Source organism: Choloepus didactylus, chromosome 13 (assembly GCF_015220235.1).
Source record: "Choloepus didactylus isolate mChoDid1 chromosome 13, mChoDid1.pri, whole genome shotgun sequence".
In the NCBI taxonomy this organism is placed as follows: domain Eukaryota; kingdom Metazoa; phylum Chordata; class Mammalia; order Pilosa; family Megalonychidae; genus Choloepus; species Choloepus didactylus.
Window position 1 is genome coordinate 77,056,738 of NC_051319.1, and position 22,576 is coordinate 77,079,313.

The 22,576-nt window shown below is 46.5% G+C and overlaps 1 protein-coding gene across 2 annotated transcripts in view; it reads right to left on the minus strand.

Moving 5' to 3' along the window:
* The window catches only part of VDAC1 (voltage dependent anion channel 1), a 35,030-nt gene extending 13,415 nt beyond the window's left edge, over nucleotides 1–21,615 (minus strand). The window contains exons 1-5 of one of the 2 annotated variants that reach the window (XM_037801397.1): nucleotides 21,463–21,615; nucleotides 8,159–8,231; nucleotides 7,517–7,566; nucleotides 6,770–6,922; nucleotides 6,622–6,674 (exon numbers count right to left, since the gene is read on the minus strand). In XM_037801397.1, coding sequence (XP_037657325.1) covers nucleotides 6,622–6,674; nucleotides 6,770–6,922; nucleotides 7,517–7,566; nucleotides 8,159–8,225 — 323 coding nt within the window. In that variant the 5' untranslated portion in view covers nucleotides 8,226–8,231; nucleotides 21,463–21,615. The remainder of the gene's footprint in view (nucleotides 1–6,621; nucleotides 6,675–6,769; nucleotides 6,923–7,516; nucleotides 7,567–8,158; nucleotides 8,232–21,462) is intronic. The other variant, XM_037801398.1, reaches the window with a different exon arrangement.
* Nucleotides 21,616–22,576: the final 961 nt, after the last annotated feature.

Here is a 22,576-nt window from a genome sequence, read left to right on the forward strand (position 1 = left end):
TGGCTTCATGGGGGAATTTTACCAAACAGTCCAAGAATTGACACCAATCCTGCTCAACCTCTTCTAAAAAATTAATGAGAAATACTCCCTAATTCATCCTACAAGGCCAACATTACCCCCATACCAAGGCCAGGTAAGGATACTACAGGAAAAGAAAATTGGAGAACAAGATCTCTACTGAATAAAGATGCAAAAATCCTCAACAAACTACTGACAAACCATATCCAACAGCACATTAAAAGAATTATACACAATGTTCAAGTGGGATTTATCCTGGTATGCATAGGTGGTTCAACGTAAGAAAATCAATTAACAGAATGAAGGAGAAAAATCACATGATCATCTCAACTGACACAGAAAAAGCCTTTGACAGAATCCAGCACCCATTCTTGATTAAAAAAAAACACTTAGAAAAATAGGAATGAATAGAAACTTCAATATGATAATGGACATATATGAAAAACTACAGCTAACATCATACTGATGAAAGAGTGAAAGCTTTCCTTTTAAAATCAAGAATAAGATAAGGATACCGACTTTCACCACTTTTATTCAACATTGTATTGGAAGTTCTAGCCAGAGCAATTAGACAAGAAAGAGAAATAAATGACATCCAAATTGGAAAGGAAGAAGTAAAACTTTCCCTATTTGCAGGTGACATGATTATACATACAGAAAATCCTGAAAAATTCACAACAAATCTCCTACAGCTAATAAATGAATTCAGCAACACGGCAGGGTATAAGATCAACTCTCCAAAATCAGTAGTGTTTCCATACACTGGTAATGAACAATCTGAAGAGGAAATCAAGAAAAAAATTCCATTCACAATAGCAACTAAAAGAATCAAATATCTAGGAAAAAATCGAACCAAGGATGTAAAGGACTCATACAAAGAAAAGTACAAAACATTGCTAAAAGAAACCAAAGAAGACCTACATAAATGGTGGGACATTCTATGTTCAAGGATTGGAAGATTAAATATTGTTAAGATGTCAATTCTACCCAAAGCAATTTACAAATTTAACACAATCTCAAACAAAATTCTAATAACCTTCTTTATAGAAATGGAAAAGGCAATCATCAAATTATATGGAAGGGTAAGGGTCCCAAGATTTTCTCCTCAGATTGCTCATTACCAGTGTATGGAAACACTACTGATTTGGGAGAGTTGATCTTATACCCTGCCGTGTTGCTGAATTCATTTATTAGCTGTAGGAGCTTTGTTGTGGATTTTTCAGGATTTTCTGTATGTAGAATCATGTCACCTGCAAATAGGGAAAGTTTTACTTCTTCCTTTCCAATTTGGATGTCATCTTGAAAAAGTAATCTTGAAAAAGAACAAAGTTGGAATACTCACACTTCCTGATCTTAAAGCATATTACAAAGCCACAGTAATATGCCATGATAGTGGCACAAGAACAGACATATAGACTAATGGAATCAAACTGAAAGCTCATAAATCAACCCAGCCCTTATATTTGTGGTCAACTGATGTTTGACAAGGTGGCAAAGACCATTCAATTCGGAAAGAATAGTCTCTTCAACAAATGGTGCTTGGAAAACTGGATCTCCATTGAGTGTTTCCATGGAGATGTAACTCACCCAACTGTGGGCGAGACCTTTGATTAGATTATTTCTATGGAGGTATGGAGCCTGCCCATTCAGGGTGGGTCTTGACTGGTTCACCAGAGTACCTAAGAGAGCTCAGGAGCTGACACAGACACTGACACTTAAAAGAGACTAAAACACCCCAACATATGCTAAGTCAGGAAACACAGAAACTGAAAGAGCTGAAAAGACGCTTAGAGATGGTTGGAGATGCAGACAGAAGGTTTGGAGAGTCTAAGCTAAGAGATGAAGCCCAGAGTTTACCTGGAGAAGCTAAGAGAGGACCCCTAGATGCTTGGAAAGAAAAACCCTGAGAGAAAGAAGCAAGGACATACAGGAGCTGAGAGAGAGGAGCTAAGACAGAAGCACAGAGACATTTTGGAGAAAGCCATTTTGAAACACAACCTGGGAGCAAAGGACCAGCAGATGCCAGCCATGTGCCTTCCAAGCTAACAGAGGTGTTCCAGACACCACTGGCCATTCTTCAGTGAAGGTATCCTCTTGTTGATGCCTCGGTTTGGACACCTTTATGCCCTTAGGACTGTAAATTTGTACCCAAATAAACCCCCTTTATAAAAGCCAATCCATTTCTGGTATTTGGCATAACAGCAGCATTAGCAAACCAGAACACATGAACAGACATTTCTCCAAGGGAAATATTCAAATGGTCAAAAAGCACATGAAAAGATGCTCAATTAGCTGTGAGAGAAATGCAAATCTAAACCACAATGAGATACCATTTCACACCCACTACAATGGCTACTATTAAAAAAAAAAAAAAAAAACAGCAAGTTACAAGTGTTGGAGAAGAAGAAATGAAGAAATAGTTTTCATTAATTGCTGGTTGGAATGTAAAATGGTGCAGCCACTGTGGTAGACAGTTTGGTAGTTCCTCAGGAAACTAAGTATAGAATTAACATGAGCCGGCAATTCCACTTCTAGATATATACCCAAAAGAACTGAAAGTAGGGATTCAAATATCAATGTTCATAGCTGCATTATTCACAATTGCCAAAAGATGGAAGCAACCCAACAGTCTATCAACCGATGAATGGGCAAACAAATGTGGTAAATACACACAATGAAATATTATTCAGCTCTAAAAAGGAATGAAGGAATGAAGTCTCGATACATGTGACAACATGGCTGAACCTTGAAGACATGCTGAGTGAAATAAGCCAGACACAAAAGGACAAATATTACATGATCTCACTGAGATCAAATAATTAGAATAAGCAATCTAGAATACAGGTTACCTGGGGACAGGTGGGGGTAGGGCATAGGGAGTTAAGGCTTAAAATGTACAGTTTCTATTTGAGATGAGGGCAGAGTTTTGTAATGGATGGTGGTGGTGGTAGCACAACATTGTGAACATTATTAACAGCACTGAATTATATGTTTGAATATACTACAAAGGGGAAATTTTAGGTTGTACATATGTTTCTAGAATAAATTTTTTTTTAAATCCATGGAACTGCACAACACAGTGAACCCTAAAATCACAGACTACAGTTAACAGAACAATTATGAAAATGGGCCTTCATCAATTGTAACAAATGTGCCACACCACTGTTCTGTAAAACTCACAATTTCTCTAATTAAAAAAAAAAGGTAATAAAAAAATTGCAAGTGAAAAAAGAGATAGAGGAGAATCTTAAAATTAAGAGATTTAGGAGACATATGAAATAATTGCAAAGTATGGGCAATGTTTTATTTTATAAAAAATTCATGAAACAATCATGGAGATCTGAACAAGCTGCACATTTGACAATACTAAAGAATTATTAATTTTTTTTCAATGTGATAATGGTGTTGTAGTTATACCTTTTTTAAAGATACATACATACTAAAATATTTATAAATTAAATTATATATCTGCTATTTACTTCAAAATAATTTAGGGGAGAGGAAGAGGAGAGTATTAATGTATAAATAAAACAAGATTAGCCGTGGGTTGCTAATTACTAAAGCTAGGTGATGGCAACATGATGTGGGGTTAATATTTTTTGTATGTTTGAAATTTTCATCATAAAAAGTTAAAGATTGAACCTTCCACATACTCAATGAGACAAAGCTTTTTAGAGGTTGCAGTTGAAGACAAAGCCAATGCCCTTTCCAAGTTGACAATGAAACTTGCACCTCGGGGCTCAATTTTGTTCGCATTGCTTCCGTGCGCTTTGGCAAGAAGCTCCGATAATTTACAGCACCTCCACTGCTCTCTCACTGGAGTCTGGCCAGGGCCCCCATTCCGCAAGAGCATGGAGCAGTGCTGGGGAAGGGGCTCAGGCTTCTCCCCAAGTTTCTGCTCTTTTCAATACAGCACAACGTGTATTTGGAGCCTTTCCGCTTTCAGGTATTACTGGGATTTTTTTTAAAGCTATTTAAAGAGTGGTGCCAATTTGACAAGCACCAGCGAGAGTGATGCCTCGGATTTGTGGTTAACAAGCTGGCTTTACATGTGGTGAGACACTCAGCTGGGGTCTGGCCCTGGACGAAGTCTGCAGCCTTGTCCAGATGTGGCCTATATTCAGCTCACTCCGCGCCAAAGTACTTTCCCAGGCTATACCCCTCAGCCACTTTGGTAAGTCAGCTTTCACTCCCTATCTCCCCCAAAATTCATCAAAACTCTCCTCAGACACCCAGCAGCAAAGTGTAATCCTAGTGCCCACAATTCTGGTTTCTAAATATCATTCTCCAATAAAAGGAACCAGAGCTCCTTGGAGAAATGGCTGCTACCAGGAGAGGGGGAGGAAAAGTACAAGATGAGCCTGGTATGTCTTCTAAAACCACAATTAAGAAAGTTCTCAAAAAATGATGGGGTGGGAGATGATGAGGGTCTTGTCAAAAGCCCACAGGACGCCAACTTGGAGGAGCTCCCAATGACCATGTCTGGGACAAGCTGAGCCACAAAATAAATAATGATAGTAATGGATTATAACCCATAGAATAAAATGCCCTTGAATCCATACTGATAGTAATAATCTATTAAATAAATAGGGAAGGAGGGACACCCTTCTTTACAACAGAATCCCAATTACTAAATGCAGAAGAAATGATGGGACTAGAAAATCACTCTTTGTCACACATAGCTGCTGCAGGCAAGAATCATCAATGCATGCCGATACTTGTGACCCAAAGTATGATGAGAAATGGAACACTTGCAAAGTCTCAAAGAGTTTCCCCACAAGATACTTACTACTTAAAAGAGAAAAGAGTAGCTTTAGGGTGGAGAAACCTGGCATCAGCACCTTAACCAGTGATCACTGAGGCAGAGTGGCCTGCACCACCGGATAGCTTGCATCGAGAAGAACACAGCATCACCTCTGGGGCTGCCAAAACGCATATCCTGAATTTAATCATTAGGAAACATCACAGAAATCCAAATGGACAGACATTCTACAAAATAATGGGCCGCTACTCCTCAAAAGTGCCAAGGTCATGAAACACAAAGACTGAGGACATGTCCCAGATTACAGGAGACAAAGGGGACCTGACAAATAAATGCAAAGAAGGATCCTGAATTGCATCATGGCCCAGAAATAAGGCACTAGTGAGACAAGAGATTAGTTAATAGTATTATATCAAAATTAATTTCTGGGTTTTGATCATTATATTATAGTTATACAAGAAGTTAACATGAGGGGAAGTTAGGTGAAGGGCATAAGGGAACTCTATGTACTGTTTTTGCAACATTTTAATTATTTCAAAATAAAAAGTTAAATTAAAAACAAAAATTCCTCCTATGTATATTACTGCCAGGCATGGCAACTTATGGGCAAACCAGCCCAAGTTAATGGAAAACCCTGTAAAATTCTAAAGCCTGCTATCTCAGGGCAGCAGGCGAAGTCCCAGGCAGCAAGTTCAAGCATGTGCCCACATCCTCCAGCCCCTTGTCCCATCAGAGGGTCTCTCTGGGTAACTTCCCCATCACAGCAAGGTGCCAATACACCTGACGGGAGCAAATATAGCAGAGGCAAGAACAAGAGTAACTTCAGCTCCCGGCCAGCGGTCTTCAGATCATCCAAAATTGAGTTAAAGAAAGACCATCCCACCGCAGGGCAGGAACCCTGTTTGCCTGGTCCCTTGAGGTCACCCTGCACCCAGCCTAGGGCCTGGACCCAGTGGGCCCTCCCTCAATAAACATTTGTTTGAAGGAATAAAAGGAGAGAGAGAGGGAAGGAAATAATATGGAATGGCAAATAATAAAATTCAGTATGTCTTGATCCCATCATCAGTATGCAAAACAACTTTATCCAAGTTTAGGAGACCCTCTACTCTGAGTGGGAAAAAACAATAGTGTGTTCTAGGAGGGAATGGTTCCTTCTAGCCATTTTGAAAAGCCTCTAGGAACTGAGGCAGACCAACACACCATGTTCCCTCCATTGTGCAAAAGCCATGGAGCCTAATCTTCTCGCAGCCAGAGGAGCTTGGAGCAGAAAGTGAAGCCTCAGGAACCACCTTGCAGTTAAGTCCCCGAGTCTTAGTTTCCCCAAGCAGGAAGCTGGGAGAAGGGCTACCCAAGCCTGAGACATGGGGCTGCCACACTGATCAGTTGGTCCCTGCTTCCAACTGTTGCCCACTGTCCTGTGGCCTTGACCACTGACATCCCAGCAGCCTCACTTGCATGAAATAGAGCATTACTAGGCCAGAAATCCTGCAGCCTCCATGGCTGAGGCCAGCAGAACACCAGTGGCCAGTGCAGAATCCTATTACAAAACACTGTCCAAATCCTCCATTAGACAGGAAGCTCCTTAGGGGACAGCAGCCATGGCACAGTCCCTACAGACTCCCAGTTAGGCACAGAGTCAAACACAGGAGGCAAGCAAAAACATTTGTTGAGTCTGTTAGCAGACATGTCCCGGGACCAAATAAAAACCAGAGACTTTGAGTCTCCTGGCCTTGGAGGCTGCCCCTTTGGTGACATCAGTCCCAACCCCAAAATTCAGCATCACAAAGAGCTTCCACTGCATGCCACATCACAGAACATCCTTGCCGAGATGAGATTCTTACCCAGTGTTAGGTGAGAAGGATGAATCAAAGGTCAGCTTCAGTCCACGTGCGAGCTGAACAGAAAAGAAATCTGTCAGTAGCTGTTATCACAAGGCAGGCCAGCAGATGTGAATTAATAAAACTGTGTGTTTTCACAGGTGGCCATTACCTGATCTTCCACGGTAATCTCGGTGCCTAGTGTGTTGTCAGTGTTCCATTTCTCTGTAAATGTCAGACCATATTCTGTCCATCTGTACTTGGTTTCCAGACTGCCCGTCACTTTGGTGGTCTCAGTGTTGGCTGAGCCTGAGCTTGTAAATTCCTTTAAAGGGGAGAGAAAGTCACAGCCTGCACACCAGCTCTTCACTTTGTATCATCACCCCTAAAAGGACTGTGCTTTCCTCTATGCAAGAGGTGAGGCCCTGAATGTGTGCACACAAAAGCTAGTTCTAATTTAAATATTAGATATTTAAAGTACAGATGGGGTAAAGGAATTCTTTATCAAGAGACAGCAGCCTCCTTCCTCCCCTGTAACTCTTTAGTCTGTAGAGGAAGACACCTCTCCCCTTCCATACTGCCACCAGCCTAGCGCAGGGAAAAAGTATTGAACTAAAGCTGACAATGCACTAATTCAATCTTAAAATGTCTCCTTTTCAACAATGACAATCTAAAAGGGACTATTAATGATTTTTTAAAAATAATTATCTGGCACTGAATACAGCTGAGGTGTTGGATTGGGGGCTTATTGGTGCACTTTCGCTGGACCACCCATCCCATACAAGAAGCAATACGTGTGACAGCCATGAATTACCACAATCAAGAAAGTTTCTCCTGCTTGGCTTTGCCACCTAGGACATAGCAGTTATTTGTGGATCTACACTAAATAGCCACACTCCATATAAACTGGACAACTTACCAAACCATTCTCAGATTTTGTTTTCAAATCAAGCTTTATTAAGCCAAATCCTAAAGAAAGAAGACGATGACTGTTAGGTTAAATAACTAATTCTAGAGTAGCATCTCTGCCTCCCTCACAACTGTTTCAAAACACTTATTTTTAGAAGGATGTACGTGCCAGCCATGCAGGTTGAGGAAACCCAGTCTCTGCTGCTGCCTGCCTGTGCATGGAGCTCAGCTGCTGTGGAAGAGCAACAGACAGGCTGGGCACAAGCCCCACCTGAGCCTCACCTGAGCCCCCAGCAGGGTCTCAGAGGAAGGTTCCTGGCAGTGGCAGAGCCACAGTCACCAGGCCTCATGGGAGTATGCTTAAGGATGGGCTAAATATAGAAGCAGAACTTCACTGCAGCAGCAGAGCTGCTCCACACTTAAAAAGAATGAGAAAGCCCACTTGTCTGCAACAATTCACGAGCCTGCCCCTAGCAGGTGCACAACCAAAATTGCTTTGCTAGACACAGAAAGCTCACTTTTTTTCCCTGACATGGAAGTTACCAAGCAGTGGACTGATACAGGTCTCCCAATTGGTTATGGGTAAAATCCCACCAAACATGCCAACCCAGTCTATGAGCTCAAATGCCATGCCATTCCCTGCAACACTCACCATAGCCCTTGGTGAAAACATCCCTGGCAGATTTCCCAAGATCAACATATGTTGGAGGCACAGCCATCTTCTGCTATAATAAAAGGGAACCACCAGAACAAACACATTTGCAATTAATTAACTATCGATAAAAACTATTATACATAATTAACAACTAATAAAAATCCACCCAGCACTAACAGTGCCAGGTGCCTCATCCTCCCAGGAGCGGAAGAGAAGCCGGTGCTGCCTTGTGCTCCTTTTTGTGTCCAGAGTTTGAGACACCCAATAAGTTTGTTGTTGTTGTTGTTTTGGGGGGCAACAACAAATAAGGTTTATTTTAATTTTATACAAAGACATACAGGAAGTGGGCAGACTATAGTTGGTATGGCTGTTCCACAAAATCAGCAGGGTTGCAGACTAACTACTTCTGTATTTCTGCTCCACCGTCCCTAACACCCAGCTGCCATTTTCACAGTCCATGGGACATAGGACTGCTGGAGCTTCAACTTAGATGTCAATATTGTAGAAAGGGGGAAGGGTGGGGGGTGGGTAAAAAGTGTTTCCCAAATGTCCTATCCACACAATTACCATTTCCATCTTACTGACCTACAAGGGAAGCTGAGAGTTTTGGGGTCCAGAATTATGATACTAAAAAAGGGAAAATGGATTTTGGGTAGGGAAAGACAGTCTTTGATGCAGGGTCTCATCAGTTCTCATTTCAAAATAGTCTGCAATATCAGTTTTTATTTTCTGTTTAATTCAAAAGGTATACATTCAAGTTTGTTAAAATTTCCTAGTGAAAAGATTTATTTTGGCTATTTTTTTCACTTCTAAATAATGTTCTTGATCTGTGCTCAGAGATCATAGAAAATAGGAGTTTTGGGACTTGGTTACAAAGTACTTCCCAGCAAGTCTTTGCTGACGAAAGATCAGCCTGACTTTAGATCTCTTCTCCTTGGCTTCCCCAGGGCTGAGCACAGGCCCCGGACATAGTCAGTAAATATTTGCCGAATAAACCAACTGTCAAAGACACATTCCCATGAGCCAGCTACTTTACTGAATTGCAGGACTCTTGCCAATAAAGCATATCTTCTTCCAAAATGTCGGCTGCTAGGACATCAAAAGCACTGAATAGAATCCAGAGCTTTTCATGACAATGTATTTTCCACTCAGTTCAGATTTTATTCATTCAACAAATATTTATGGATTACATGCTATGTGCCAAAATGGGTTCAACTTCTCACCAAATTTTTGGATTTAAAGGGAACCCACTGTTAGAGTGTCAGATTCATCACAGAAAATACAGTAAAACCTACCTAATTAGGCAACTCCTCATACGGCAGGGAAATGCAACCACATTCCCCCAAAAAAAGTTTAACTTAAACAAATATTTATTGTGTTCCAGTGTGACTATGCTTTAAAAACCAACTATGAATCAAAGTTCTATTTGAGATTGCTGCATGTCACTAAGTCAATCAACAATATTGATTAACCGTCTCAGTGTTCAAGGAAGGATGTTGACTGAAATAGACCTTGCCCCAAGAACCATAGTGTGTCCCTGGGAGGCTTTGACACGCTGTGTCATGGCTTGGAGCTATGAACCCCAGAAAAACATGCCCTTAAACTTAATCCATTCCTGTGGATGTGAACCCATTGTAAACAGAACTTCTTGATGAGGCCACTTCAGTTAAAGCGTGACCCAACTGAATCAGGATGGGTCTTAATCCTATTACTAATGCCCTTATAGAGAAGGCCACAGAGAAAGAAGCCTGAAGGGGCATTCAGAAGCTCGAAGTTGGGAACCCAGAAGATTAAGAAGATGCCACCACGTGCATTGCCATGTGACAGAAAAGCCAAGAGCCAAGGACCACTGGCAGCCAGCCCCAGAACATCACAGTCTTCCGGGAGAAATCATTGCCTTGCTGATGCCTTGGCTTTGGACATCTCCTAGCCTCAAAACCATGAGCCATATTCCCATTGTTTAAAACAACCCATGGCATGGTATTTGCTTTAGCAGCCAGGAAACAAAACATGCTGTGTACACAGAATTAAAATCCTAATCCAAGTCAGCCCACAGTGTGTGCTCCATCCAGAAGAGGAGATCATGTGAAAGCATCATCTCCCACACCCTTTCCTCCCAATGAGCCAGAAATTCAATTTACCAGAGGGCTGGTTCCATTTTTTAAAATGTGATATACTTAATTACCAAACTTAATCTTCAAACTCCCCACGTGAAGATACATATATATGTACTTACACAAATAAACACAGGAATAGCATGTTCCTGGAGCTGTAAGACACCATAAAGGTAGCCCAGGGGAGCAATATCATAACTGGAAACTGCATTCCTGACCAAGGCCTTAGCTTCAAAGAGATTACAGGGAGCCCACAGAACCAATGAGTTTGTTATGAAAGAAGCAACTAAAAACTTTCACAATTATAAATTGTAAAATTGTAGTCCAGATTCTATTTTACTTTTTTCATATGTTTTATTAATTCTATCCCAACCCACATTTGTATCAGAGCAGGGAAGAACAGCTCAGTGAGCTGTTTACTCTGTCCTATTTTTAATGTTGCTGCTGTTATTTCTTGCCCATGATCAGGCTGGAACCATGGGTGGCTCAGCCTATTGTCCATCCAACCAAGGCTCAGTGCCCACGGAGGGTCGGGGCACAGACAGCACACGGGCAGATCCATAACAGGCTGCCACTATGGCTCTTTCAAGTCTGAAAACTCCCATCTCCCCACTTGTTCCTTCCTCCCCAAACAAACCCCGAAGGTACCCACCCCAGGGACAGAACAGGAAACCACCCACCAGGCCTTTGAGAAACACACCCTGCCTAATGGCAGGTGCCCCAGCCAGAGATGGGCCTGCCCCCTCCCACGAGAAGACAGCGCGAAGCAATCCTAGAATGAAGCGCAGGAGGCTGAGGTAATGCAGCCCAAAGGAGGCTTGCAGAACACTTCGGCAAAGGGCCCAGAACATTCTCCATCCCTGCCAGCACTAGCATGGTACCAGCAGACAGAGCACACCTCTTCAATGCTGCCCCCTCCCCAGGTGGGTCATAAAATCAGTCCCAGGGATGGGAGAGCACTCTGTCTGAGTCAGATAAGACCTCCTTGCAACTCAGGGGCCAGGGCCTGCCCAGCTACGCTCCAGACTCCACAGAAATGGCACTCGAGGACCTGCCACCCCAGATGCAAGCAGTCTTCACATCTAGACTGGTCCCTCCCTCAGACAAAAGGCAGAACATGGATCATTTAACGTTGCTGTGGTGGTTTGAAGCTGTGTGTGTAACAGTAACTTTTTAAATATAATCTTAAAACTGCAAGCAAGCAGGAAATTGTAAAGAAGCCTTAAAATGTAACCTTCAAAGCCAGAAGCAGGCTATAATGGAAACTCTTATTCTCACAAAGGAGCAATATGTAAATGTAAAGTCTGCACCCAGATTTGAATAAGCTTTCATCTATGGTCCCCAGACCTCCGAGATATGAAGAAAGCCTTTTCATCTATCTCCCTAGACACCTGGAGGCATCTTTCCCAAGTGTCACCTAGTTCCTGAAGGAAACAGGAAATAACTAAGTTAGTGAAATTCTCCAGACCTGTTGTTACTTGTTAACTAAGATGATTGCCTCTCTCAGTCTCTGACGGGTATAAAAGCCAATTGAAAAATCACTTCCAGGAGACTAATTTGGGAAAGATTCCCCCCAGTCCTCCCACCAGCATAAATAAACCCTGCTTTCCTCTTCAGTCTAGTTGGGTGTGACTTCTATTGGCCACGTCGAGCAACAAACCAAGATTTGGGAAGTGCCTCTTCTGCATATGTACCCCAGGAAAACATGTTCTCAAATCTTATCCATTCCTGTGGGTGTAAACCCATTTTAAATAGGACCTTCAGATGAGACTACTTAAGTTGTGTCCCATCCCATTCAGGATGGGTCTTAATCCTATTACTGGAAGCCTTTATAAACAGAACAGAGAGACGGTGAGAGAAAGCGTGGGGTGAGAGAAAGCCGTGGAAGTAAGAAGCTGAAATCAACAAAACCCAGAAAAGAAGGAAGAGACCAGCAGATGCCGCCCTGTGCCTTGCCATGTGGCATAGGAGCCAAGGATCACAGGTAGCCAGTCTTCGGGAAGAAAGCATCGTCTTGATGATGCCTTGATTTGGACATTTTCTCGATCTCAAAACTGTAAGCTAATAAATGCCCATTGTTCAAGCTGAACCATTTTGTGGGATTTGCTTTAAGCAGCCTAGGAAACTAAAAGTTGCCCAAATGCACTTTCTCACTGCTAATCCCCATATCCCAACAAGCAAAGCCAGCTGTCAAAAAACACCCCACCAACATGACTCCCAGCAGTGTAAATCTCCCTGGCAACATGGGACATGACTCCCAGGGATGAGCCTGGACCCAGCATCATGGGATTGAGAAAGCCTTCTGGACAAAAAGGGGGAAGAGAAAGGAAACAAAATTAAGTTTCAGTGGCTGAGAGATTTCAAATGGAGTCGAGAATGACTGGACTTCATTCTGGAGGGCATTGTTATGTGCTATATAGATAATCCCTTTGTAGTTTTTAGTGTATTGGAATGGCCAGAAGGAAATATCTGAAACTGTCAAACTGCAACCCAGTAGCCTTAATTCTTGAAGACGATTGTATAACTACGTAGCTTACATGGTGTGACTGTGTGATTGTGAAAACCTTGTGGCTCATACTCCCTTTATCCAGTGTATGGACAGATGAGTAGAAAAATGGGGACAAAAAATTAAATGAAAAATAGGGTGGGAGAGTAGGATGTTTTAGATGTCCTTTTTTACTTTTATTTTTATTCTTTATTTATTTATATATTTTTTGAAGTAATGAAAATGTTCAAAAATTGATTGTGGTGATGAATGCACAAGTATATGACGGTACTATGAACAATTGATTGTACACTTTGGATGACTGTATGGTATGTGAATATATCTCAATAAATCTGAATGTTTTAAAAAAACACCCAACCAAAGCAAAGCTCAGCCTCAAGTACACGGCCACCAAGGAGACTACTGTCCAAAGACAAGGGAGTTGGGACGGCAGAGCCCAGAAGAGCAGTGGGCTCCCTTCCTAGAAGGACGAGCTCACAGCCAACAGTGAGCTCCCACAGCGCCTCAATTATTTGGTCCTAGATGTGCATAAGTCAATTTGCCAGTTAACACACATCCCTAAATGCCATCACTTCTCATTTTAACCAGTCTGAATGGCAACATTCTCAGCTGTGTGTCACACTCCCTCCGCTGTCTCCTTCCTCTGGGGCCCCCAGGTTAAGTACCCTCCCCTACACAGTGCCTGGCAAAGCTGCAGCACAGGAACCACTGGCTGAATGGAGTTAAATCCACTCCTAGAGCTGAGGTGACACCCACGAGAAGAAGCGACACTTCACTAAAGGTCCCCTATTGCTGTGCCCTTGTGCTTTTTATGGTTCCTTAGCCCACTCCTCTTTCCCCACCTTGTCTCACAGCAGTACCCCAACTTTGGTCTCCTGCTGCCTTTACCTGACAGGACTGAAGAAAGGACTGAGACAGCTCTGCCTCTCCTGGAGAAGCTCAGCTTTCTTATAACTACAGACAGCCCGGAAAAATGCCCATTTTTACAGACTTCTCAGCACCCAATTCAAAAACAATTTTATTGTAGAAATAATAATTTCCATCTGTGTTTCCTCAAGCCAGGACTGAGCAAAAAAGAATTTGGCACCCTGTTTTCTAACTTAACACCCTCCTGGGCACTGAACCTTTGCCCTGGCCCCTCAAAGCCCCTCTTCCCACCCAGATCTGCTCCAGTTCACTCACCTGCTGTGCAATGACAGATGCACAGCTGTCTCTGCAACATCCACCTCATGTGCTTTCAAAGCTGAGCATGAAGCAGGGCACAGTCTGACCCAGGCAAGGCAACCAGCCCTGGACAGACAGAAATCAAAAGGCTGCCTGGGGAAAACCCCATGGGATCAAAGGTCTTCTCTGCCTGGTTGATGGCTTCAGGGCAGAGCCCGGGGACTTCATTCCCATGGGTAAGTGGGAAGCAAAGGGATGGGCAGGCACAGACTAAGCAGACCTGCCTGCAGCCTCAGTGACTAGGAAAAGGATCAGCAAGTCACACCAGGAGACAGGAGTCCCTGGTTCCCCTCCACTGCCTGCCAGCCTACCTACCCAACCATTCCCTGGCTGACCTTGGATGAATTATGCAAGCTCCACTCCAGCTGAGGAATGGAAATCCAGCCCATACTGGAAGCTCAGAGGTGAGGGACAGTATATCGCCCAGCAGCATAACACTTGCATAACCCCAATTCTGGGGAAGGGCGTCCTCCTCAGCCCACCAGCTGCATGGTGCTGGCAGATGCTCTGCTCACAGCTCCCCCCTACACACACCCACCCCAAATCTCATCCTTAATCTCAGCACCCCAGAGCCTGTCATGCATAGATTTATCAAAAATATGGAAAAAGCTACATGTACAAAGATGGCAAGGCCCAGCACACAACAGGCATTCATAAGAAATGTGTGTTCAATGAGTGAATGAGCATCAAAGAATTATTCATAATAGAAGGAAAAAAAAAAAAAAAGTAGAAACTTAGTATCTGACAATGGAGACAAACAAATTGCAATATAACCAAGAAGTAGGCATTCCCCCTGCAAGGAAGCTGTAGCACCATGGGGATGGGGAGAGCACCCAATGACCACAACTAGCACCGCCAACCTGTCCCCATCTAGGCCTAAGGTGGACAGGCTGAGTCATTCAAGGACACATGGACTTTACTCTTAGGGCCTCAGGGTGCCTCTTTAGAGTGACTGACAGATCTGCGTTTGGGAGGCTCACACACAGACCAACAAAATGGCAAAAATGTAAATGATAATATCCAGTAGTGGTGAGTGTGGAGAATGGTCAGCCATATTCATGCCTAGTGGAAGGACAACCGGTACAGCCTTTTTGGAGAGCAAATGCTGGGCAGTGCCTAAATGGGCATGCATCAGCCCTAAGAGTAATTCCATCGCTACGAACCCACCCCAGAGCAGTACCCAAGGACCCAAAGATATGTATACCAGGGTGTTCAGTGCAGCATTATTTGTAACAACAAAACCCAGAAGCAACCTAAATGTCCATCAACAGGGAAATGAATGAATATTATGGAACTTACAAACTAAGGGGTATCATGTGATAATTACAAAGAATGAGGCAGATTTATATGTGGTAGCATAGAAAGCTATGATATAGTGGAATGAAACAATCAAGTCACAGAAAATTTGTAATTCCATGTAATTAGAGAAAACCCTTTTTACATACATCTTTAAAAATTCTTATATTTGTGAATGGATGGAAAAGCAGTGGAAGGATGCAAGCCAACCTGTAATCTGTAGCTGCCTCAGGGCTACTTCTGGAGAGAGATGGGGTTATAGAAGGAGTAGAGTTAAAAAATAATTATTCTCAATGTTTATTCTACCTCATTGTTTACATAGTTTGTGTATATTATCTTGATCTTTTTTTTTAAAGGTAAAGACAGGGAATAAAAAAGTGCATCATTGTGTCTGAAACTGATCCATGTTGTGTTTGAGTCACCACAACAAGTCGGGTTCTAGCAGGCTGTTCAATAGAGATGCCGGCAGGAAGAGCTATCTGGAGGGGGTTACACTGGCTCCAAGAACAAATTCAAATGACACTGAGCTACAGAGTCATCAGGCAGGGCCTGATGAAGTGGACACAACCCACTTCCAGGTGACCATTCATGGCCCGGCCACCTGGCCCAGAGGGCAGGAGTAGGGCAGAAGCACCCTAACTTTAGTACACATGACAATCACCTAGGATTCTTGTTCAAAAGGCTGTAGGAGCAGATACACCCCCTTCCTTCCGCCTCAGCCCTTCCCTGACTAACAGGCTCCCTCACAACCCCCAGATGCCACTGAGAAGAGTGGGCTCACTCCCTGCACCAGCAAACACCAGTACCCCCATCTTGACTGTCATGGATTGAATTTTGTCCCTCAAAAAGATAAAAGTCATAACCCCCGGTCCTGTGAATATAAGTTTGTCTGTAAATAAGATCTATAAGATCTGTATCCTTATAAGGAGAGGAACACAGCCAGAGACACAGAGAGAGACGGCCATGTGACAGAGGCAGAGATTGAGTTATGCTGCCACAAGCCAAGAAAACACCATGGATCACAGGCCACACACCAGAAGCCAGGGGAAATGCATGGAACGGATTCTCCCTGTTAAGAGGAAACATGCCCTGCTGACTTCTAGCCTCCAGAACTGTGAGATAATACATTTCTGTTCTTTAAGCCAGCTAGCTAGTTTGTGGTACTTTGTTGCAGCAGCCCTGGCCAATGAAGACAGTTTGACATATGCCCATTTTTCTACAGAGATTCCATCAGAAGTATCCAGGCTGGCTGGGGAGCAGGCAATCACTGCAATGACTGACACAGGGAGCAGGGTAGCCATGGGCCCCCAAGGTTCAGCAAGGCAACAGCTGGAAGAAAAAGTCTCCTGAACACAAGTAACACCCTGGTGTGTTGAGACCTGCAGACCAGGAGCGGGTGGAGGACACCCTGGCACGCCACTTTCCTGCTCATTTAGATGCCCTGGCAAGAGCACAGTGATTAGAGGAACAGGCTACGAACCCAGCAGAGGTTCTAACCTCGGCCACTTACAGTCTCTGGGTCTCATTTTTCTCATTTGTAAAATGCCTTTCTAATGGAGCTGTTGCAAGAATTAAGTAGGTTAAACAGGCAGAGCACTTAGGAGTGTATGACCCACGATGAGTGCTCAGTAAGTGGTAGTGGTGACAGTTATATTGAATGTTCTTTCCTTGTCCCTCCAGAGGCACTCTCCTCCCTTTCTCCATTCTGCTTCATGCCCCAAGAGTTGATCATTATGGACTGTTATAGTTGGGTTCAGCCAGTGGGTAGTGCTGGCACATGGGAGTGTAGCAGACAGTGAGGTCAGGGTACTTGTCCTTCAATGTCTTTCCCTGCTGGGTCTCAGGTGGGCATTTATTTTCCTCTTCCCAAGGCCACAAGTCCTCCCAGGAGCCCCCTCCCAAGCTCCAGGTCCCTCCCAGTTCCCCTAGCCACCCTCTCCCCCTGCAGGCCTAGGGGATGTTAACAGACCTGGAGCCACACCTTTGTCAGATGCCCTACACCCTTCATTAAACTCTCTTCTATCACCCCCTGTGTGTGCAGCTGATTCCTGCAAGGACCCCAACCAACATGGCAATCATCATCATCATCATCCCAGGATTCCCCTCAGGAAGGGAGAACTGTGGGAAACCCTTAGGCTCTGCTGTTTCTACAACACCAACTTTTAGGAGGGGGGCATCAGAACCAGCCAGAGATTAGAGCAAAGGGCATCTCCCCCTGACCAGGGCTCAGGAAAAGCAACTTCCCCAGCAGGAGATAAACCCAGCTCTGAAGGCCAATCTGTTGGGGTCAACACAATGCAGTCAGGAGTCTCCCCCACAAACCACCACCCTGCACTGTCCCGCCACCAACGAGCCAGGAAAAGGCAGCCCCAAGACAGTCCCCGGTTCAGGTTCCCATGCGCCTGTGCACTGGTAACAGGTCTATGTTCCCAATGCAGCTGTCTGCCCACCCCCGCCCCCCACGACAGTCTCACACAGGGCAGCCTGGCTTTCCAGGCGTTGCTTCTATTTTAAAACACCCTCAGAGCTGGGCCACTGCCAGCACAGACTTCCATGAGACTAAAGAAAATACAGCTGACTACAGGACAGCCTGCCCACTCACCCATTAAGGAGAGAGGTCCTGGATCTGGGTCCCAGGCATAGGTAGGGCTCCTTCCTGACCCTCAGGTTCCCTGGAGCCTCACCGCCTGGCTTGACCAGGGTGAGGTTAAATGGACAGTGCTTGAGCAGGTAGAATCAGGAATCAAGCAGACCTGAGCTCAAATCCTACTCCACCATTTCCTAGCTGTGTGAACTTGGGCAAGTCAAAACCTCTCTGCATCTCATTTTTCTTCAGCTATAATATGGGGAAAGAGTAACTGGCTCAGCATCATTGTAGGGATTAAATTAGACTTCTAAATAAAACACTCAGTAATGTGGCTGTAACACAGAAAGCATGCAATAAACACAGCTAGTTTTTAATTATAGTTTTTCATTCTTATTATAATGATGGCAGCTGAGCAGGTTGCCGAAAGATCACCCCAAACCACAGGGTCCAGAGTCCTCCAAGAGGTAATGTTTAACTGAATATTGTCTTGCCAGGTCCTGGAAGAATGCTCCCCACCTTCAGCCCAGGGAAAACTGACTCTTCTCCCAACACACTCCTAGCATGTCTTTCTTACAACAAACAGGAGTGATTCCACTGACCTCTGTCCACTGCTGCTGGCCTGCACCCAGGCATGTACACTTACCCTGACCACTGGGAAGGAATAACATCTTTCCTCTGAACAGCAATCTCTGAATTTCACATCTATTAGCCCCTCACAATGGCCTCTTAAGAGTGGCAACTGGTACAGGAGCACCAGCACTGGAGCTAGCTAAATCAGGCCATGAATTCCAATTCTACCCCTGCCAAGCTGTGTGACTGGGGTAGTTACCTCACCTCTCCGTGCAAGCCTTCTGACCCATGAAATGGAGACCACAATCGTACCTCACTCCCAGGGCTCACAGGGTGGAGGATTCAATGTCACAGAACACATGCCAAGCCCCCAGGAGGGCTCTGAGCAATCTGTCAAAAAGAATGACTGTGATGCTGATGATGATACTCTTATAGCGGGGCAACTCAGGCACAAGAAAGGGATTTAACCTGTACTAGACCGTACAACTCATATCAGAGCTGAATATAAGACTAAGCTGCTCTCCAGGCCTCTCTCCAGCCCAGTGCTGGGTAAAGGACTTAATAGTCCCACTCCCCCTCACCCCATCCTCCTGAGCATAAGCAATAAAATGGGGGGATGTGCCCAGACCCAGCTAAGGATCCCACTGGTCACCTTTCCTCAGCGGCTACCACAGGAGTCTGTGGGGAGCCCAAGGCCATGGGCCACAGACCCTTTGGGCACCTTGAGGGGCTGCCTGCAGGCTTGGGCTGTGGAAGGCACTGGCACTGAGCATATATCTATGCCCCTCTCAGTCTCCACCACCAAAGACATTACCCCATGGGAAATTCCATCAAGGGCAGAGTGGACTTCAGAACCCCTGGAACAGGAAAGGTGGGGGAGACTGTCCCTTACCACATCTGCCTAGTATCCAGCAGGCCTGAGGCCCACAGGCATTTACTTACCATATGGTCCCTCCAAGCCTGGGCCCAGCTTTCTGACCTGTAAAATGTGTCTATGAATAGCCGATAGCCAACCTCCTTCCCCCATACACCCATTCTAGAATTGCAGATGAATAAAACTAATCAACTGAGAGCAGCCCCCTCAGTGGGGTCAGGACAACTACAGCAGAAGCCACAGACCCACCCCACCACCAGGGAGGTTAAGGGGCACCAGGCCCAGGCCTTTGGTAGAATCCTAATTCACACACGTCACTTTACCTTCAAGCCCAGAAACACTAGCTCAACTAGTTTCTCACGGGACTTGGAAAGTCACAGAATGAAGAGAACGTGTTTAGGGCAGTTACTTGAAATTAGGAAATAGTTTCTGTCTCTCAATGCTCCAGGGCTATACATACCATTGCAGCACTCTAAAAATTTGTGACTCTCCACTAAGCAAGACCGTTTTCTAGAAGTGAGTAAATGCAGATGTGCCTCTCAAGATATCCAGGAACTGGGATGGTGGTCTGGGCCTGCAGTCACAACATATGCCCAATGAATCATTCCACAAATGCTCAGTGAACACCTATTATGTGCAAGATGTTGGAATAATAAAACTATCCCTCTGTCAATAAAAGTGGGCCAACTCTTGCATAAAAAGCAAGAGTGCATTTACCCACCCTACCCCCAGACTCTTCTCCAGCACCTACTGTGTGCCTGTTGGCACCATCCCAGGTTTGAAGGCAGAGATACATAAGGCCTACCCTGACTCTGCAGGAGCACAGTCAGTCTAGAGACGGGGGGGCAGACGGAAAGGCAGGCTCTGAGCAGTCTGTCCTGGCCTTGGGAACAGCATAATATGAGGCAAAGGAGCAGCCCATGTCCTTATCCCCTCTGGGGCCCTCAGGAGGGACAGGCCTAGGCTAACTAGGGTTTGTCCCTGCATTCAAGCTTCCTGCCCCAGCCTGACCTTATCAATCAGTAAATTTACAGGATTCTTTGTGAATTTTCCTGAAAGTAAATCAGTATTTGGTACACAAATGGTCGTTAATAATACAGCAATAATAATGTTTAAAATAACAGGGGCTACATTTTCTGAGCCCTTTCCAGAATACCACATGGAGCAAAGCATTCTGTGATATCCCAAAAGCCTTAAAAGTGTCATGGTTTTAACCGAGGCTATCTCTGTGCCAGGCGCTGATCTGAAAGCTTCACTTTAATCACTTCATTTTATTATTCCAAGAACCCCACAAAGGAGAGATGTAATTGCTCCCATTTGAAAAAAAAAAGAGGCTTGGTATTTGCCCAGTTGTGCGACCTTGGACAAGTCACTTGGGCTGCAGGCCTTACATCCACAGTCCGGCACCGCCCCGTTTGGTGAATGAATGAGCGAACCAGGAATCCCTCTCAAGGCCACCGCAGCCACACTGCTCTGCTCTCGGCCCCCTTTTCCAAGGCCTACCCTCCCGCCCAGGCCCGAGCCCCTGTCCATGCGGCCTGAGTCGACTCTCGGCCGCCCTTTCCGCCAGGGAAGGCGCTGGCACGCGTGAGCCGTGCCGGGCTCCAGCTTCTTCGGGCGTGGGCGGGGCGTTCCGGGCGTGCCCGGCCAGGGGTGCGGGGCCGCGGTGGTCACATGCGGCTCATCACCAAGGCTGCAGCGTGGCCCGCTCAGGCCCGCGGGCCTGAACGGGGCAGCGTGGGCGGCGTACAGGTCCCTGCCCGACCCGCGCTGGCGGGCTCGAGGGCCAGAGGGCGCCGCCGAGGAAGGTCACCTAGACCCGCGGCGACCAGGCCTCCACGCGAGTGCTCGCGCCCTTCCGCCCGCATGTGCAGGTAGGCTCTGGACCGCAGGCGGATCCCCGGCCCCGGCTCCCCGCCCGGGTCCGCTCGGCCGCCACCCGCACGGCCTGCTCTGCCAGCTGCCGACCGGCCAGGCCCGCAGGGGCAGCTCCCGCTCCCTCCCTCCGGCCCGGCTCCCGAGCCCTCGGCCTTCGCCCGCTCCTCCCCCATCTCCCCTCCCAAGTCCCCAGGGGCCCGGCCCGCGCCACCGGGCGCAAGCGGACACCGAGACCTCTTCCGCTGCGCCTACCTCAGAGGCGGTGGCGGCGGGCTCAGCGGTGGCTACGGCGGGGGCTGCAGCGCGGAGGAACCGAGCGAGCGGCGGCGCCGAGGGCGGGGCGGCACCGACGGCGGCGGCGCGGACCCGCCCCGACCCTGCGCGCCCGGCCCGGCGAGCTCCGCCCCCAGGTCCCGCCCGGGACACCACCCAGGCCCCGGCCTGGGTCCTCTTTCGGCTCTCGAGCTGCCCCCCCCAACTCTGTGGGTTTCTCGGGCCCGGAGCGGACGCGCGTGAGTGCCTGCGTGTACGCGGGCACGGGACGACGGGGAGGGGTGGGACCGACGTGCGCATGATGTGTGCGTGCTCAGGGACGCGTGTGTCCTCCGCTTGTGCCGTCCAGTCATTGCTGGAAATTTCCCGCCGGGCGAAGCAGTCGGAGAGAGGAGGGTCTTCCGGTTAGCTGAGCAGGGGCCCCGGGGTTCCCGCCCCAATAAAAGACGCGCGCAGCTGCTGGGAGACGCTTCCCCCGCACCTGCCCCCTGGAATTGATGTGGCAGGTGGTGCAAGACCTGGGCCTATCCTGAGGGAAGAGGTGGCTCCCGCGTCCCTGCATCAAGACCCGCTAAGGGTGTAACATTGTGCAGTCCCAGGCCGGGCGGGAGCGGCGCGGATACAGAGTTGCGGCCGCGACTGTTGCTCCTCGGCTCCGCCCTCCGGACACAATGTTTCCCGCGCCTCCGACTGTCCCGCACGGGGCACCCAGCTCGCAGAGCCCTTTGCTGGCCGGGGGCAGATAATGGGGGAAAATCTGTACACTGAGTTTGCAAATTAGCAGACAGTTTTCCCCTGTAGCAGAGCTACAGCCTGGGCCTGGCCTTCCCGCGGTGCTCAATTAATGTGTGTGGGGTGAATGATCGCTGTCTCCCCGCGAGGCGGTAAGCGGGTGGTGGCCGAAGCTGACAACCAAGTGTCCCCAGAGTCCCGCGGGAGCCTTTCCCAAGCAGACTTCGAGGATTAATGAATTCGTGGAGATTCTGCATGCCCTTCCCCTTAGGCCAATAAATGTCCTCAAAGCCAAGGAAGAGGAGCAGTGCTACATTATCAGAGCACTGGTTCACAGGCAGCTACGGGATTGCTAAAGGAG